The sequence below is a fragment of the Cylas formicarius genome, unplaced genomic scaffold (assembly GCF_029955315.1).
Source record: "Cylas formicarius isolate icCylForm1 unplaced genomic scaffold, icCylForm1.1 PGA_scaffold_12__32_contigs__length_19106922, whole genome shotgun sequence".
NCBI classification, from domain to species: domain Eukaryota; kingdom Metazoa; phylum Arthropoda; class Insecta; order Coleoptera; family Brentidae; genus Cylas; species Cylas formicarius.
The window spans coordinates 17,577,972-17,595,802 of record NW_026844225.1 but is presented as its reverse complement, the minus strand read 5'-3'; the positions used below and the strand labels follow the sequence as shown (position 1 = coordinate 17,595,802).

At 35.1% G+C, this 17,831-nt stretch overlaps 3 protein-coding genes across 6 annotated transcripts; 1 reads left to right on the top strand and 2 right to left on the bottom strand.

Moving 5' to 3' along the window:
- Positions 1-344: 344 nt before the first annotated feature.
- LOC132695672 (beta-1,3-galactosyltransferase 5-like) lies at positions 345-10,129 on the top strand. Its single transcript, XM_060660077.1, has 4 exons — positions 345-466; positions 3,112-3,181; positions 5,132-5,296; positions 8,991-10,129. Exons 3-4 carry the CDS (start codon positions 5,134-5,136, stop codon positions 9,926-9,928), a joined length of 1,101 nt encoding a protein of 366 aa, XP_060516060.1. The 5' UTR covers positions 345-466; positions 3,112-3,181; positions 5,132-5,133; the 3' UTR covers positions 9,929-10,129.
- A 413-nt stretch (positions 10,130-10,542) lies between these two features.
- LOC132695597 (uncharacterized) lies at positions 10,543-14,455 on the bottom strand. 2 transcript variants are annotated; one of them, XM_060659949.1, is made up of 4 exons: positions 14,295-14,455; positions 11,563-12,264; positions 11,363-11,510; positions 10,543-11,304 (listed from the first exon to the last, which is right to left on the bottom strand). In XM_060659949.1, exons 1-4 carry the CDS (start codon positions 14,336-14,338, stop codon positions 11,035-11,037), a joined length of 1,164 nt encoding a protein of 387 aa, XP_060515932.1. In that variant the 5' UTR covers positions 14,339-14,455; the 3' UTR covers positions 10,543-11,034. The 2 variants fall into 2 exon arrangements, with proteins under 2 accessions (XP_060515932.1, XP_060515931.1); XM_060659948.1 differs by lacking the exon at positions 14,295-14,455 and adding an exon at positions 12,651-12,988.
- A 49-nt stretch (positions 14,456-14,504) lies between these two features.
- LOC132695595 (uncharacterized) lies at positions 14,505-17,642 on the bottom strand. 3 transcript variants are annotated; one of them, XM_060659945.1, is made up of 7 exons: positions 17,548-17,642; positions 17,393-17,446; positions 17,173-17,340; positions 16,824-16,922; positions 15,272-15,537; positions 15,056-15,219; positions 14,505-15,001 (listed from the first exon to the last, which is right to left on the bottom strand). In XM_060659945.1, exons 1-7 carry the CDS (start codon positions 17,582-17,584, stop codon positions 14,563-14,565), a joined length of 1,227 nt encoding a protein of 408 aa, XP_060515928.1. In that variant the 5' UTR covers positions 17,585-17,642; the 3' UTR covers positions 14,505-14,562. The 3 variants fall into 3 exon arrangements, with proteins under 3 accessions (XP_060515928.1, XP_060515929.1, XP_060515930.1); XM_060659946.1 differs by having other exon boundaries at positions 17,522-17,638; XM_060659947.1 differs by lacking the exon at positions 17,548-17,642 and having other exon boundaries at positions 17,173-17,350; positions 17,393-17,495.
- Between the last annotated feature and the right edge of the window lie 189 nt (positions 17,643-17,831).

The window sequence follows — 17,831 nt, the reverse complement described above, 5'->3', positions numbered from 1 at the left end:
TATATCTGTGCGACGTTGCCAGCCGAAAGTACAAACAAGTGAGGGTTTTATAAACCACATTCGGTTCAGACATGTCAGTTCTGGAAGTGATGAGAAAAGGCCCCCATCTGGTTATTTTTGTAATTCTTTCGTAGAGCATTGTCACTTTTTCTAGAATTTTAAATTCCAAGATCAAAAACGGATTCAGTGAACATATTTAGATTAGTGATACGTCTACTTCAGGCGAATTCGTAATTGCTATATCTAGTGAATGCACCCATAGATAAATTGTTACTAGCGGCAATGCAGCCTAACAAAAAGGCGGCACAGTTTAAAAACTTGGTTTACACTCGGTCCTTCGAGTCGCTAGTTTTGGTTAACATTGTAGACTATGCCTTGAAGTGACGTGTGTCATTACCTCCGATGGCATGGCTATGTGTACTATTATAACCTGTGTTTCTAGTTAAGGATTGTACAGAATCTGCAGGTAAGTGTTTTCGAGATATGTTTATCTATCAATTTTATGATAGTGAATGATTACGAATCGATTGAAAATTTCGCGGTTTTTTTCAAGTGATATTTAGGTGATCAAATTATCCTTATTTCGGGATGTCAAGGCTGTTAAGTTCTATTTGCGTTAAATTAATCCTTATTTGACAATAATAGACTGTCAGAAATAGCCTGATGTCTGATAACATGACCTTGTGAAGTACTTTTTCTTAAAGAGCTTTTTCTAGCTTTGGAAACATAGGTACCAATATTTTTTGATTTAATAAATTTAATAATAATTGCTTAAATCATACGTAATTTCCTACAAAAACGGGTCTGTGAGAATTAAAATTTAACGCCTAATGAGTTTCAAACGTTAACGATTTTTATACGTTTAAAGCTATTATTTATATTGCTTTAACATACACAAAGTTGTTCGCACTAACTTTGTTTTCATATTTAATTTACAACCGGAAAGCGTTAATGGAAAAATATTTTTCTATCAAATATTTGTAGAAAGTACCTATTAATAAAAATTAAATATTTTTAAAAATATTTAACATAAGAAACGGGCTTCCAAGCAGTTATCGTTTCAGATATATTTGTAGCATGTGGTTTGGATATTTGATCCATAAATGAAAACCGCCTCGTTAAGAATTTCGTATCTGCTGTTTAATGCATTTTTGTGCATTGCCATTTATAGTTGCTTATTAAATTATGTACAAATAATATTTCTTATATGCTTGTACAAGAGAACGACAATACCGTGTGAAAGTTTTGATACATACATAATTAATCACAAAAAAAACAATCTTTTAGGACAGGAACTTGATAATACCAGATAACTACGAATTTAAATCTTCATGTATGTGGCTTTAGGGGCTCCGATTTTCTTATATACTTTTACAAAATGTCCCCCATTTTTGAATAATTGTAAACCGCATCTTAATTGAGAAAATGTACAGGGTGTCATTCAAACTCCAAAAACATTCGGTGGAGTGCTCAAAAAGTTAAAAAAAAGCTACGAGTAACCATCTGTTGGAACAGTAAAATATTTTTTTTATATTTACCGTTCGATTTAGACCCAAAATTTATTCTAGTATTAAATTAAATCTTTAAATTGTTATATCCTGAAGCATACCAGATTGAAGTTGATGGAATATTTGCAATCTTCACTCCAAATGTCCTTTTATTCTGTTGCTATAATTTCGTAACTACAGTAATGTGTTACATTTAATAGGCAAAGTCATTTTTGATTTTTGCAGGTTAAGATCTTAATCCTTTTTCTTTGTGATTTCTTCACAGATAACCATTCCTTTCTCGAAGAACTATCTTTTGTAAGTAAAAGTGTGGTTTCACAATAATTTACTGTAATTTACCACGTAAGCAAATGTTAATTACAAAGGAAAACACGGAAGTGTCTTAAATTGTCAACCTTGAGGCTTCGCTTCAGCAAGGCTTTTTGCACAATAACTATAAAACTTGCCGCGTTTCGAGTTTCACCCAGGAAGTAATCACTAATTAAATTACATTTTTTTTACGGAAAATTTTTAACATTAGTTCAGTTAATTTGTAAATAATAGCGATTTTTTTTTTTGCGGAAAATATACGGAGGTTTAGTTCATATCAGAAAGGTATGCAGTTAAACTTATTACAAGAGAGGTAGCCAATGGATAATTCAGTTTTTGTAATAAAATTCTGTAATCCTTGCTGGGCAATAATTTTGGCACAGGTTTGTTGTTGCCAAATGCCCTAAAAAATCGCCTGCGCAACAAATTTCATAGTTGAATTCAGTTGAATAATAATGTCACTACAAACATTAACCCTAGTCTTAATTAAATGCCACGAATAAGGTTCCTCGCTCTTGCAGTTTACATTTGTTAGGCGCACAAGTGAAGAGATATAAATCAAAATTAAGTACGCAAATTTTACAAAATCAAAATGTCTGTAAAGGCTTTCTGTGACAAATTTCTTAACCTTAAGTTTCAGCAAGTATAAATTTATTAGTTATTGAATTTAATATAATTAGTTAATTCAAGCACCTGGCGCAAATTCTTATGAATAGTTTATTTTAATTGGCTTTTCTATTAGCATTAGTTAAAAATGTAAATAGAAACGCCACTTAATGTTACTTCCTCTTATAGATGGGTTGGGTAATTTGCCTATCCACTATCTCAAAGAATAAAAGATTAGTTTCAAAATCGAAATGTACCACTGCTGAATATTTCTTAATGACGTTTTTGAAGCCAAAATACTATTGAACAAGTAAGACTTTGCCGTTTAAACAATCATTATTGAGTGTTATTTATATATGATATGAAATCGAAAATGTAACGTAGACATTGCCAACTGCCTTTTTATATCAGGATTTGTAAGTTTAGAATGTAATTTTATTAATTACTATTAATTGGGTTACAAAGTTTGTATTTTCTCGTCGTTCAATGACTTTCGTGCTATTTTCCACAGCTAGAAAAAATCGAACTAGAAATTCGTGAAATGTTTCGCTTTTGTTCGCGTAGGAATTCCGGGTTAATCAGTTGGACTTTTGGTACAAGTCAACGTTTAACGACGCAACCATTAGAAAATTTTTATTTTCCTTTGTGCTTATTCCTACTAAGCCGGTGTTTTGTGTATTGTTTGCAGATTGCAAACGTCATGTCGCTAAAACGTCTGGCCATCCACAGAAGTTCGTTATTTTTATCTACTTAAATTGGTAAGTAACAAATAAAACACGATCTAGTATAATCGTATGAGATAAAATAACGTCGTTAGGACAGACAGACGATTCAGTTTCTAGACGACGATCGGAATGTAATTTACAAAAGTTTTCGTGTATTTTTTTTTTTCGCATTCGTCGGGTGTGTCAGTGGATTGTGGAATACGTGACAATGTGGCGAACTTTTAAATGGTCGTAATACATTTTAAACGAGGTATATATAACAAATTTGTTGACATGGTAAAGCAAATAACAACACACGTAGTCAAAAAGATTACCAGGCGTTATTTAATCTGATAATGTTAATTTCAGGGCCTGTTTTGTTTATTTCTTTTGTCGAAATTTGTTGTAAAACTTTTCCTTTCTTACTTTACCAAAACCAACCAAAATTGTAAACATTCTCATGTTTTTTAATTACAATAATACATATCCGTCAGTGATTAATCTTTTAATTATCTCTTAGCAGATCTTAAGTTTTTATTATTGTTATAGACAGATTAGAAGTCATTGCTTGTGACTTAAAAGCGAAGCGCGTTCACCGTAATTGCTTTTAAACCTATCATTCCTTGCAATTCAACTGGAATTTCTTATAATTCTTCCCCGGATTACGCTAGATTCCATTCTACGATATCTCTATTAAGGGAGTTTAATAGTAACGTAATCTTGGAAATACAGTCAACTGGATTATTAATGATAGCTTATCTCAAATAATTCGCATAAAATCAATGAATTACTTTGATTGTATAGATATTCAAGGTTCGATAATCTGAGTTTGGAAGAATTTATTTATTCTGACGCATAATGTCACCACACTAAATATAAAACTTTATTTTGTCGGGCCAGCCACAAAGGATTGCACGTAGTGGCCATTTAAAAGCAATTTATTCAACACTGACGTCATATTTGTGGTATTTTTGTTATCCCAAAATAATTATTTATATGCTTTGTAATGGGTTATCCAGTTCTTGGGAAGGTCTTTTTTTTCTGTATCTATTTAACGTAGGTGGTTGTAGCCTCGAGCAAAATAACTATTTGATTAAAACAAAATTGCAAAATGTCTTTTCTCCAAGTTAAAATGTGTTAGGAAAAAGTTCAATTGTTTCTGTGATTTGAAATGGAAAATATATTTCGTAATTAAAAATACTCGAAAAAAAACCATTGGATTCGGAGATCCTTTAAAAACAATTTGTAAATCGCTATTAATGTGTCAATTCTGAATTGGTATTTAATTTTATGACGCGGTAGACGATACAGGGTGTTTCAAAATAAATGCGAAAAACAGGAGGTGATTCCGCGCTGTAGATATGTCATCAAAAGTTCTTTTCTTGCATAAGATTTTCTTTAATCTAAATATGCAGAGAGAAGGAAGAACAATAAGATATTCTATCTATTTTCCTTTTAAGATAAAAAAAATAAGGTTGACTTTTGACCTAACGTAGTTTAAAACAATAAATCACCCTTAAGCTTTTCGCATTTACTGTGAAACATCCTGTATTAGTACCGAGGTATCAATTTTACAATTATTTCTGTCAATATTAAAAGTTATTGTAAATGGGACATCGCATCGGAAAATTTTTGGGGTCATTTTATCGAAAAAATAATGTACAGGCAACATAAAAAATTGTCTCACTTTGTGTTTTGTGACACGTAGCAGATATTAAACACGTTCTGCCAATTAAGTATGATTTTCCATCTTGACAATATGTTTCACGTGTTGGTCGGTCGTTATGATTTTTCATTTCGAATGTGAGTGTGAAGTTCACTGATCAAGTCCCTGAATTGATAGATAGAATCCACAATCGCCGTTTTAAACCTATACGTTAATTAATTAATGAAATAATTAACGTTTTAAAATTTCTTTAACGGTCATGTAGGATTTTGATTGTTTGGAACACCTAGTATAATTTTGATTGTTACGTTTTTATACCAACTGTTATATATTTTCAGGCATGGGGGTGCCATGGCTAGCCCAAGTGCGTTTTTTGCACTTGGCGATATTTGCCTTCACGGTGCTCTCGGTATTCGTTTGTGTTTCATACATAAATACATCTACCTTAAGGACTACAGCATCACCTTTAAAATCCTACCTTGCCGAACTTCAAATGGGCCAAGGTAAAGTAACATTCGGTTAAAACGAGACGAAACGAGGGGTTCAAGCTCCTCAAGTTCGAAGATAAGCAAAATGAGATATTTATTCATCAAACGCTTTCCTAATTTTATATACAGGACGATTTTTTTTAGAAATTATTTTCAAATTTATAAGGTTGCGTTAATGCGAGGACAAAACAAAAATCAAATCAAAATTCGTGTTTAAAAAAAATGCTGCAATATTAAATTGTTGATATCCAAATCTTTAATTTTTTGGTGTAATTTGGGACGCCTTGTATCTTGTAGTTGTAGTGTTAAAAATGGTTGTTTTCGGAAAACACTTATCTTGTCTACAGGGTATCCCAATTTTAAATAGAAGGTCCTATATTTTTGTGCAATTTTAGATTATAAAAAATTAAGCTAATTTTATCATTAATACATAATGTCTCATTGATGTCCTTAGCAATTGATCCGAAGGAAAACTAGCTTACAAACAACTACAAAATTAAATGTCACCATAATTTACACAGGCAAAGATATTTTAGAGGGCGATTCTTTGATAAAAAATATGAAAAAAAAGTTTTTATGGGCCCGGGAATGTAAAGTTTTCAAGATGCAGGGCCTTAAATTGACTTAAATCCAATAGGTTTTTATTTATTGACAGTCCTTTAAGACGATATCGTAGGATACTACCATTAAAGGAAAGGTGGCCATTTGTAACATTGTTTGTAGTGCACTTTAGGTTATGGACGCCACTGGTTTTAATAATATTAATCTATTATGGCTAAATTAGCCTGTTGATACACGAAATCACATTGCTAAATTTCAACAAATTGGAATAAATATTTGTTTGGTTATTAATAAAAGAAAATCAATTTAGCATTTTTTTTTACTTTTGGACTGTTGGATCTTACGTAAAAAACCCTATCCAGATCAGCTTTTACCTTTTCGATAAGGTTACGCGTAGTTGAACTACTAAGAGTGTCTAAAAATGCAAAATTTCCAAAATCGCTCTGTATCTAAAAATCCAAGATTCTTCTGGATTCTTCCTGCGCCGGTTTCGCCAATCATCCTGTTGGCTTCGTCAGAGCTTGACTGAAACTGGCACGCATTTTACTCTATACATGCTAATATATTGTTTGAGGGAGGCGGAGCTAAATGAGGGACATAAACACCGTCTCGGATGACTGATTCCCATATTGGTGACAGGTCTGTGTCGCGGTTAAGATTGTTAGGTTGTTTGTCTACTCCCGCCCGTAAAATACCTAATTACCCACCGATCTAGCGTGCGGGATTTGGGAGCGATCAGATGTTTCGGAGATATTTCCCACGCTTTGAATTTTGACATTTGTCAATTCTAACAGTCATGTGAGTGAATGTATTCGTGTTGTTGGGAAACTAACGGCCGTAGAAAAAGTATAATATGCAACACGTTCGGTAAATTTTTTAAGTCACTTGCCGTCTCGGATGACTGACAGGTATAGACATGTCGCGGTTAAGATTGTTCGTTGGTAGAAGAATTGATTACATGCAAGAATTTTAGTTTTATCGAATAAAATTTTATGTCCGGTTTAGTGATTATGTTCAGCAACAGCAGATGAGTTTATTTGTCTTAGCATATGCATGGAATGCTGTAAACTCCTGAAATCTCAAATGGAATTTTATCTTTGACGGACCGAAGATGTTGAAAGATTTTTGGACAAGAGGTAAATCTGGTTTTGATGTTATTCCTCTGTAGAACTTTTGATGTGTGGTCGGTGATGTTTTGAATGTAATGAAGGGCCACTGTGGCAAGTGTAGGATTGTTTTCGGCCTCATTGCTATTGGAAGGTTGTGGTGAAGTGTATTTTGTGACGGAACGTTTAATACCTTTAATGTGGAAATTATTAGAGAGAAAAGCAGTGGTAAGCTGTTTTAATTCTGGGTTCAGTGTCTCGGGTGAGATAGTTTTACGATTCTGTAAAAAAGAGAGTTGAAAACCGATCATTTTTGAGCCTGATGGGGATGTAACCATGCATTAAGGTATCGGTCTGTTTGCGTAGGTTTTCTGTAAACACAATGGCCCTATGTTGTGTCTGATTTTCTATTGATAAGAATATCTAAAAAAACCAATCTAACCAATAGCTGTTTCCGATGTTTGTTCAAAAATTTGACCCTTATAAGAAAAATATGTTGTAGACAAGCATTTTTCGATTAAGGTGAGAAGGTTTGGTTCCAGATTCTCGAATTTTAATATATCTGAAATGATGTCGAGAATTTCAGGAATAGGAACTTTGGTAAAGAGGAACTATACATCCAAACTAACTTGTGTATCTAATGTAATGCTTTTTAAGTGTTCAATGAAATGAAAGGAATTAAGTACGAAACGGAAGGAATTTTGGTGCCATGGGAGTTGACAGATTTTTTTTCGGAGTCTGATAGCGAAGAAGGCTTAATAACAGATTTACGATGTCTGGATTAGATATTCGAGACATCGTAATCCTAAAAGCAGATAAAGGAAATGCTACGGTGGTCATGGACCCAAATGAATATCAGGAAAAAATTCAAGATATTCTTACAGAATATATACAGAAAGTTCCTACGTCATCTATGGATCTCAACCTTAAATATGTTATTAAGGCTTCTTCTCTATCAGACTCCGTGAAAAAATCTGTCACCCCCATGACTCTAAAATTCCTCGTCTCTACGGACTCCCAAAGATCCACATACTTTTGTTATTTGGGCTCATGGTCAAGAAACCCTAGTAGATTTTCTTACACATTTAAATTCTATACACAGTAACATACGTTTTACCATTGAGTTGGTAGATATTCTTATCAATAGAAAATCAAACCTAACATTGGGCCATTGTGTTTATAGAAAACCTACCGACACAGACGGATACCTTAATGCATGGTCAGATCACCATCCGGCCCAAAAATCATCGGTTTTCAACTCTCTTGTTTACAGAGCCGTAAAACTATATCAACCCGAGTCACTGAACCTAGAATTAATAAAAAACCTCTCTAATAATTTCCATGAAAAAATACATTTCACCACAACCTTCCAATAGCAATGAGGGCGAAAGCAATCCTACACTTGCCACTGTGGTCCTTCCTTACATTCAAAATATCACTGACCACAAATCAAAAGTTGTATAGAAATATAACGTCAAAACCAGATTTACCACTGCAATTCCATTTGCGATGCCAGGGGTTTACGGCATTCCATGCATATGCGGCAAATAATACTTTGGAGAAACCGGATGAAAAATATCAACTTGGCTCAAAGAACACGAAAGAGTCTTACGACTGAGACAAATAAACTCATCAGCTGTTGCCAACCACAATCAAGAAACCCGACATAAAATGTTATTCGATTAAACTAAAATTCTTGCAAAAATCAATTCTACCAACGAAAAATCCGAGATTCTAAAGAAATCTATAAACAGGTCAGGTCTCTATCTGTCACCAATTTGGGAATCGGTCATCCGAGACGGTGTTTATGCCCCTCATTTAGCTGCGCCTCCCTCAAACAATATATAAGCAGGTACAGAGTAAAATGTGAGCCAGGATCCAGAAGTTTTGTTCGAAGTATTACAGTAGCCTGTGGAAGGTTCTTTTAAAAATTAGACATGACATTTCTGTTTGTGCCACCTTTCATTTCACAAAAAGCTAGCCTTGACTATGAATTTTCTTAATGAATAATTTAATAACTGATTATGTTTCCTGTCATTTAGGTAACATTAGTTTATCCGCTGGCCATAATGGTTCGTCTGAGGCGCCCCCGCAATCTCAAATTATTTCGCAGTCGAATCATACGAACAATACTCGTCCAGTATTGGATTTAACTAGAGGCGTTCCCGCCGAGCTCATATACGAAGCTGGTCACATAGATGTAAGTTCCAATATCTGTCCCGACTTGGGAAAGAACCTGAAGCTGCTGATAACGATAACGTCAGCACCAACTCACGACAGTGCCAGAGACGCAATCAGGCAAACGTGGGGTTCTTTCGCCAGACGAAAAGATGTCGCTATAGCGTTCATGTTGGGTTCCATACAAAACGAGACTATAAACAAAAAATTAGCCGAAGAACAGCAGTTATACGGTGATATTATTAGAGGAAAGTTCGTTGACACGTATGACAATCTCACTTTGAAAACAATTTCCATTTTGGAGTGGGTCGATGATTACTGTTCGAAAGCAGCTTTTGTACTTAAAACCGACGACGATATGTTTATAAATGTACAGCGTCTTCTCGCATTCGTCACGAAACACAAGTCAGAACAGAAAATCATATACGGACGGTTAGCCAAGAAATGGAAACCAATTAGGAATAAGAAATCGAAGTATTACATATCGCCACAGCAGTATAAGCCTCCCGTTTTTCCAGATTTCACAACAGGTCCCGCTTATTTATTACCGGGGAATTTAGCGAAGCCCTTGTATTTGTCGGCATTGAACCATACATATCTCAAACTGGAGGACGTGTTTTTGACCGGAATCGTAGCGAACGGCCTTAAAATCAAACGAGTTCACGCCCCGGAGTTTTTGAACAAAAGGGTTTCCTTCACCCCGTGTAATGTACAAAAGGAAATAAGTATTCACATGGTTAAAAGTACCGAACAATACGACCTGTGGAAAAAACTGCACGACGTTGCAAAGTGTAAAAAGTGATCGACAGGTTATTTAATTTCGAACAAAAACTAAACACAAAAGATTCGTCTCAATTAGTTTTCGTTGTTTAACTGTAGTTAATTATTGTTAACAGTATTTATTTCGTTTAAATTATTTCAGTTGAGAATATTGTATACCTTTAAAAGGACGGAAGAACATATTACAAATGAATAAAACTATTTTATAGAACAGAAATATATACTCGATATTAACAGTTTTTTCTTTACAATCCTTTTCCGCGAACTAATTATTAAACTGGGAGGAATAATTGGTTGCCTATCCAGTCGCGGTCTAGAAAATATTACGTGCTTTTAACATTGAGACTACAACCTTTTCCGTTGTATACAAAAATTCAAAATTCGCTATATGAAAACAGCACTGAATTCGTTGCTTCATTTTGACCGTAGAAAAAGCGATTATTTGACTACGTTTACACGGTTTTTTTCAAACCGTTCATCGGAATTACGTTTCCCAAATATTTCATATTTGGGAAACGTGTTAAAACATTTGCAGTTAACCAATGGAGGTATATGCAACCCCAACCCGCCGAAGTATCTAAGGTTATTTGCGTCAATTTTTATACCCTGGGACTAAGGTAAGAGATAAATTAGACATATTTATGCGTACTGTATATTACGGTTAAATGTTAATACAGTTATTTAGAAAATAATAAAAAAAATCGATATTGCAAGTCACCAATCGGTCAAAAATGTCTTTTTGATGTTCACCATCTAAATGCAAAATTCACCTTCTATCCCATTATCTCGCTAAATAGAAATACATACAAGATGGAGTGCCCAGCCATCTTCGAATACATTTTGTTAATACTTTTTACGCGACACATGGAAAAGGGAGAAATGCATAAAACAACAGCTTATAAGGTAAACAAATTCGATGAACTCTATTTTAAATTAAAGCTTATCACAATCCCGAGTGCATAAGTCGTTCCCTTGCGGAATGTTATACACTGGTCAAAAAACGTAAAATACCTAACTTTATAAAAGTAATACAAATGATCACAAGACAATGAATTTGGCAGAAAAAAGTTAAGAAAATATCTAAGTCAGATAATATGAGTGAAATATAATACACATTCTACTACAATTTTACTGGATATCGTGGAAGCGTAGAACTGCTCTTCCAGGAATTTCCGACTGGCAGAGCTTTTGCACCACCAGTGGAGCTTCGTCCGCTGAAAACTCTGTGTGAGGAGGAGGCACTATCTCCCCTGCTGCGACGTATTGTACTAACTCCCTTAATTGTTCGATTGATCCATTCGCCACCGCTTCTATTTTTTGATGCCTTTCGTAGATTAGTCGTGAAAATTTCGGAAGTAGTCGTTCTGCCACCTCTTCGCTGACCAGAACCACTCCTCCCTAGGAAATGGTATCAATTTCAATTATGTTCATTCTTGTAGAAAAGTTTTAGATTTACCGAATTTAGACATTGAAGCGATCTGTGTAAGGACCTCGAAGTTGTGCCGAAATCTATAACAATATCCACCAGCCCATTGCAGGCATCCTTAGTCCTTTCTATGAGCTGTTTTTCATATAGATCTTCATTCCATTGCACAGTGTTTACCCTAACATATTATTTTGTTAGTTCACTATAAATAAGTGCTTCTATTAGCTTACCTTTTCAATTCTGCTGCAGCATGCATGAATCCTTCATCCTTTAAAGTGGCCACTGTAATCTTGACTCTATTACAATATTTGGGAGCCTTGAAGTGATGTTCGGCAATCCTCAATGCCCATAATGCCAGGCCACCAGTGCCTACAATAAGTATACGGACAACATGGTCTGCTGCCCGGTCCTGTAGGAGTTGGAGGACATGTGCATGTGCTGTAGTTACAGCATTTTTGGCCAGTAGTGCTCCGGTGGGTAACATTGCCGCTACACCAAGTGATAAGTTGTCCGGTACGGGTACCAAATAATCGAGGGACGGCACGACAATATATTCAGCATAACCATGAGGAATACCATCATATGGATAAAGCACTACCCGCGTGCCTATTTTGAATTCCCCGGAAGACTGAACTTCTGTCCCCAAAGCGTCGATAACACCTGCTACTTCGTAGCCAGGGAACAAAGCTCCATCTCGGACTCCATGATGAGCTGGGGAGTACCCAGTATCTGCTTCAACAGAGGAAATGCTCGAAGTTGAGGCGGAACGGGTTCGCATTCGGTAACAAGCCCCGGCACAGACGACTCGAATACGAGCTCCTTGGGATGGTACATCCGGTACTGGCACTTCAAAGCTGAAGACACAATCTTTGATGATCGGCCCAGGAGATTCGATTGAAACTTGACGACACAATTTGTTCATTGTGCCCGATCTGGAAGATGTACAACAGTAAAGTACAGTCACAATACTAGTCTAGAGAAGCAACGCGTGAGATGTTAATGAAGAAATCCCATGACTTGGTCTGGTGTATACAATTAGCAAGATAAAAAAGCCATTAAATCTAAATTACTGACATTACTTATAATCTGGGTGGTTATATTGGGACATAAAATGTGATATGATATGTTTGTTGTGACTACTGTTTAGAAAAGGCAACTCGTCTTGAAAATGAAAAAAGAGTTTAAGGTCAGACTAATTTATAATGTGATTAAAAATAATCAATCATTTACTTTAAAAAAAGTGCACGAGATTTTGGCATAAATTAGACTGTTAAAAATTGATGGGAAGAATATTGTTAAAAAATCGCAATCTTTATACCCTTCTTCCGCTGTCCTATTGAATTGTTCCAGTAGACCATGGGTCAACATGTTTGGAAAACATACAAGAAAATATGTTGCGCGAGATAATACTACTCTCAAGCCCGCGATAAATCGAAGAACTAACGGATCCGTCCTAACGATTGCCTATTTACAGAACTGCTGTTTACACCAGGATTGAAACGAAAATGCCTATGAATGATGCACGTGTCCACACCGTGATACACCTTTTACTGAATAAGTGTAAGCGAAACGGCTGCCGGCCTTCTCTCTCGTTCAGCTGGCTTGGGGAAAAATCCACAAACAAAAGACTCGACCAAAGGTCGATAGAATGAGTCCGCTCCTCCCGCTGCGCTTTGTTTAATTGAAAACTAAAATAAATTTATTTGGTTTGTCCAATTGCGTTGTTTACGGCTCCTGTCCATATTCCGCTTAATTTAAGTAATGGCATGGGATCTTAAATAGTATAAATTTTATCTTAATATATAATATAATATAATATAGGAGCTCGAAAGCAACCGTAGTCAAATACAGTCACTCAAAAATTTATTTCTTACTAAGATGACGAAATGCGATCGATAATCATGCCTTAGGGCCTTCAATTATCATGAGTTCTATCAAAATTAATAGCTTAGCGTAGCTCACGTCAAGTAATTTACTTTCGTTTTTCTTTACGTATCAAAAATATAAAAAAAAATATTATTGCCAATATTATTCACAAGCTATTACAAACATATAAAGATAAAAACTTTCTTGTGAAAATCCATCATTTTCATGAAAACTGATACTAGCCAAAACTTTTTTTAAATTCTAAACATTATGAATTTCTTTTTTCAAAATAAATTTTCCACACAAAAAAATAAGGGTTCGGTCAAATTTGATGTGACGCGATTTTAACCAAAACACCATCTGTCGTTTTTTTCAAAAAGTGTTTAATCCCCTAATTTTTAACCATAGAAAGGAAAACTTTTATTTTTTATGTTCACATTTAGACCAGAGCCCGAAAAAGGGGAATGATACATTTCTGCAAAAAAAAGTTTGTAATTCTATGTTCACAATGGCATCTAAAGTAAATAACCCAAACTAACATTTGATTCATAGTTCAAAGGGTTAAAACGATAATGAAAACATTTTTATTTAGGTGAATAGCTATGGTGTGTTGTAGCACAGTACTAGGATGGACAATTGTTCATTAAATCTGAACAATTTTCTTAAGCTTAGCTTAAATATTATTCCGCTAGTATAGTTTTGTGTTTAAGGTGAGATGGAAAATAGATTGCGTATGTGTTATTGCAACCGAAAATATTTTAGTATGTTATTTAGGTTAATAAACGGTAGAATAATAACTACAGCTCAAGTGGGACCTTGAATAAGATAAGCATCAAAAACGTATCTGTTTAAAAATAACAACCTTAACATCTCCAGATGCCTAATTTTGTTTTTGACACTACTCGCTGGAGTAAATGCGATAATTAAATATTTAAATAGCAAATAACATGGTTTTACACGCGATCTATAATAGATGAGATTTTGGGGCACGTTAGGTGGGTTCACTTATTGCAAACCAAAATTGCGTTTTGATTGAAATCCCCGAGCAACAATGAAAATTAATAGCTACCCTAATCGAAGCAATACAGATACATACTCAGCTGATTTGTACGAAACACTTTCACATCGAAACATTCGCATAGATTTTCGGCGACACAGAAGGACTAATGAAAGACGTCAGCGCGCTCATCACCCTCACAACCCCGCGGCGTGCGCCGATGCAAAGTGCACAGCTATTGGTCGGGAATGATTTTTACCTGCCGTTTAATTCAAAATAGAAGGAAAAATAAAACGCACCCAATTAACCACGATTACGTTTTTTTTAATTATGCGTTTATAATATAATTCCTATAATTTCCTGTCAATTAGTTATTGGTAGTGTACATTTTAATCGACGGCTTGTTTATTTGAAACGTTCGTAAACTGGACTTCGGCGAGAACGTTTCCAAGGAACGTTGCTGCCATTCGCTGAATAAACTTTTGCGCGTTATTTTTAAAATATTTCGGTCGACTTTTTCGCATTCCTGGGCGTTTACGGACTCGTATTGACAGCAGGAGTCGTCGTTTCGAATATCCGGGGTTTTTGAAACAATCTCCGGTTCGTAATACGATTGCTCTGTATCGTCCTTGACCTCTAACATCCTCTCTTTCGGTTTGATTTCGATAACTTCGTGGTAGGACACTTCCGAGTGAACGGAATCCGGCGACGGAGGTGGGGGTACGTTGTTGGTAGGTTTTCTTCCGGGCAACGGAGGTTTTGTGGTGTTTACGATCGTCTGGCAGCTCGGTTGCCTATGGCATACCCTAAAATCGTACAAATTTGAATTCTCACACCAAGCTGAACATCAGAAAACCGACATCTCTGGTTCATTATAAATATTTTCTTCTTCGTCGCCTGGCAAATCTAAATTCGGTTCGATGATGTCGTAACTTTCGTCATCCTTGGACGGTTCTTCCCCGTTGTAGCACCCATTAATTTTATACACCCATTGAATCATGTCCTTGTATGCTTTAGTAGAAAACTGGAATTTAGGAAAATTAGCGTTTTAATGGGACACCATTTTATGCACCTACTTGACAAACTTTTTTCTCGGGACACTGCGAGTCGATCAGCTCAAATATTCTAGAATTCCTATCGACGCTTTCCTCGCGAGCTTTGTAGTACTTTAAATCGTAGAAACAAAGAGGCTTAGAATCGACGTTACTAGAATATACCAGGAGCCAGTTGTCGTGGATTGAGGCGAAAACTTTTTTTAACACTTCTATGTTTAAAATCAATTTTTTTCTCATCCAAAGATTACCACACTTGACCTCGTGGGACACATTTTCTGCCTTTAGCGCTACGGTCAACGAGATATTCGATACGCCACTGACATTTTATCAACATTCTATATATAGGCAATATTTAAGGGGGTGATTTCTCAGACCATTTTATGAAAAAAATTCCCATAAGTGTAGGTCCGGAGTTGCATTGTGTCCAAGATACAGATTTTAAAGTTTTTTTTTTGTTGTAAATAATGTTTTTCAGATTAACTGAAATATAGTCTCACGGATTTCATTGAAATTTGGTAGAGTTGTGTCTAATGATAAGGGAGTGTTTTGACTCTAACTAAATAAAAATTAAACAAATTAGCTTCTCTTGAATTTATTTTTTTTAATTGTTGGAATGTTGAAAAATATCTTTATGATAAATGGGCATGCAAAAAGTTTTTATTTTTTAGCTCGTGGAGGAAGCAAGATATGAAAAAGAATCAAGAGACGAAAAACTTATAGTTTTAGTCGATCTGTTTCAGTGAACAACGCTGTAAAATTTCAAACAAATTTAAAAAGCATTTATATTAACTTTTTTCATAGAAAGATCTGAGGAAACATATTGCCGCGTATTTTAGAAGCACCTTGTATATTTTGACCAAAAATGGAAGATTTTGAAAAACATGCAATCATAAGGGTTTAACTCCTTCTCAAATAAGGAGGTGAATAACATACATCATTCAATGGTTAAAAAATGAGTTTTTGAATTTAAGGAAGTTCGCTTAAGCACTAACGAGCCAAGCTCTGGACATCCTGTGGAACTGACAGTAACTCATACAGTAGAAAAAATTCCAAAATAATGCTAGAAGACCGCAGATTAAAATTGTCATGGATAGCCGACACTGTAAAAATATTAAAAATAAAATACAGTTAAAACAGTGGAGAGCCACGGGTGAACCAGCTTCAAAGAAGGCAAAGGCAATTTTGTCAGTTAACATGGTTTTAGTTAACTAAAAACTAAAACTATTTAAGTAAAAATATGGTCAATGGGTATTTTGAACAACTTTACGTATTGACTTGTAAATAAACTAAATAAAAGAGTTAGGGAACGGATATAAAAATTTCTTTCTGGGAACTATGGGGAAAATAAAGCAAAAAAAAATATTTGAAGGGCCTTTCAAATATATATCCTTCACTTAGATGGACTATTATAATTTTTGATTATAATCTCAGCATCCATTAGCAAACCATTTACACATTTTTTTAAATATATTTTTATATAGGAATATGTGAATATGGGCCAACCATGACATTTTAAAATCAGTGGTTTGCAAATACAAGTCTGCAACAACCGTTATAGTCAAATTCAAATTACCTGTATATGGACATTTATTTTCTGGTACAATTCGTTTTTCTGGAATAGGCGGTTTATCAACATTCGAATTCGCGGAATGGCTGTCTGTGTCGTTTGCGGCTAAAACAAACAAGTGACGGAGGTCATCCATACAGTTACGTTCAGTGGTCGGCCGAAATTTATTGCCCTTATCACCTGGAAACGAGTCTTTTTTTGCGCCCGGTTATTGATTCGTCAAGCTGTCGACTTCTCCGACTTGTTACTTAAAAAAAGGTATTCGTCCAGCTCATAAAAACATTTGCGCTTTTTTCACCGGTTTGTTTTTCTTTCGGTTAAAGAGGAAAGAACTAACGGTATTTAAAGTCGATACCTGAATAATTTTTCGTCATATCCACGTAATCTTCTTCGTTCAGTTTGGGAACTATTTTCGAAATTTCCTGAAGTTGCCTTTTGGACCGTGATATCAGCGTATTTGCTACTTCTTTTTCCGCAGGGGATAGAAAATTCAACTTTTCTCCCGAGAGAAATTTGCAAATATCTGAAACGTCCTACTGCACTCACAATGGGGTTTAAATAATCAGCAGACTCACCTTCTAGCAAGTTGTTTAAATTTAAGTAAATCTGTTTGATGTTCTCCCCCATTGCTTGAAATTAAAAAAAGATACCAAATTAAATACCAAGTCTACACCGCCGCGTGTGAAGCACTAATATGAGCTTACATCAACGTATATTTAGCTTGATTTACCTCCCGCGGTGTATATGGCGCGTCGCTGAAATTGCATTAACCCGACAAACAACGATTAATTTAACATTTTTAAACGTACACGCCCCGTAGAGAACAAATTGGAGCCAATTCGTGACTACTGTACCATATGATAGTTTTTTATTTTGCGTCTGAGAATCATCGTTTCTGTAAAGAAAGGAAATGCGGCAAACCTATATCCGCGCCCTGATAAAATTCCTCGATTGTTGAAAATAACAATTTTGTATTTAGTTTCATTTTTTTTAGTGTGTTGAAGGTGTGAAATA

Excerpts from the sequence above, each read along its gene's own strand:
- LOC132695597 (XM_060659948.1), bottom strand. The coding sequence starts at position 12,700 with ATGTTGACCCATGGTCTACTGGAACAATTCAATAGGACAGCGGAAGAA. Across the intron at positions 11,511-11,562 it reads GCTGCAGCAGAATTGAAAAG|GGTAAACACTGTGCAATGGA; the intron begins GTAAGCTAATAG and ends ATAATATGTTAG. Across the intron at positions 11,305-11,362 it reads CGCTTCAATGTCTAAATTCG|GGAGGAGTGGTTCTGGTCAG; the intron begins GTAAATCTAAAA and ends ACCATTTCCTAG.
- LOC132695672 (XM_060660077.1), top strand. The coding sequence starts at position 5,134 with ATGGGGGTGCCATGGCTAGCCCAAGTGCGTTTTTTGCACTTGGCGATA. Across the intron at positions 5,297-8,990 it reads CGAACTTCAAATGGGCCAAG|GTAACATTAGTTTATCCGCT; the intron begins GTAAAGTAACAT and ends CCTGTCATTTAG.
- LOC132695595 (XM_060659945.1), bottom strand. The coding sequence starts at position 17,584 with ATGCAATTTCAGCGACGCGCCATATACACCGCGGGAG. Across the intron at positions 17,447-17,547 it reads CGCCATATACACCGCGGGAG|CAATGGGGGAGAACATCAAA; the intron begins GTAAATCAAGCT and ends TTTAATTTCAAG. Across the intron at positions 15,220-15,271 it reads CCGAGAAAAAAGTTTGTCAA|TTTTCTACTAAAGCATACAA; the intron begins GTAGGTGCATAA and ends CCTAAATTCCAG.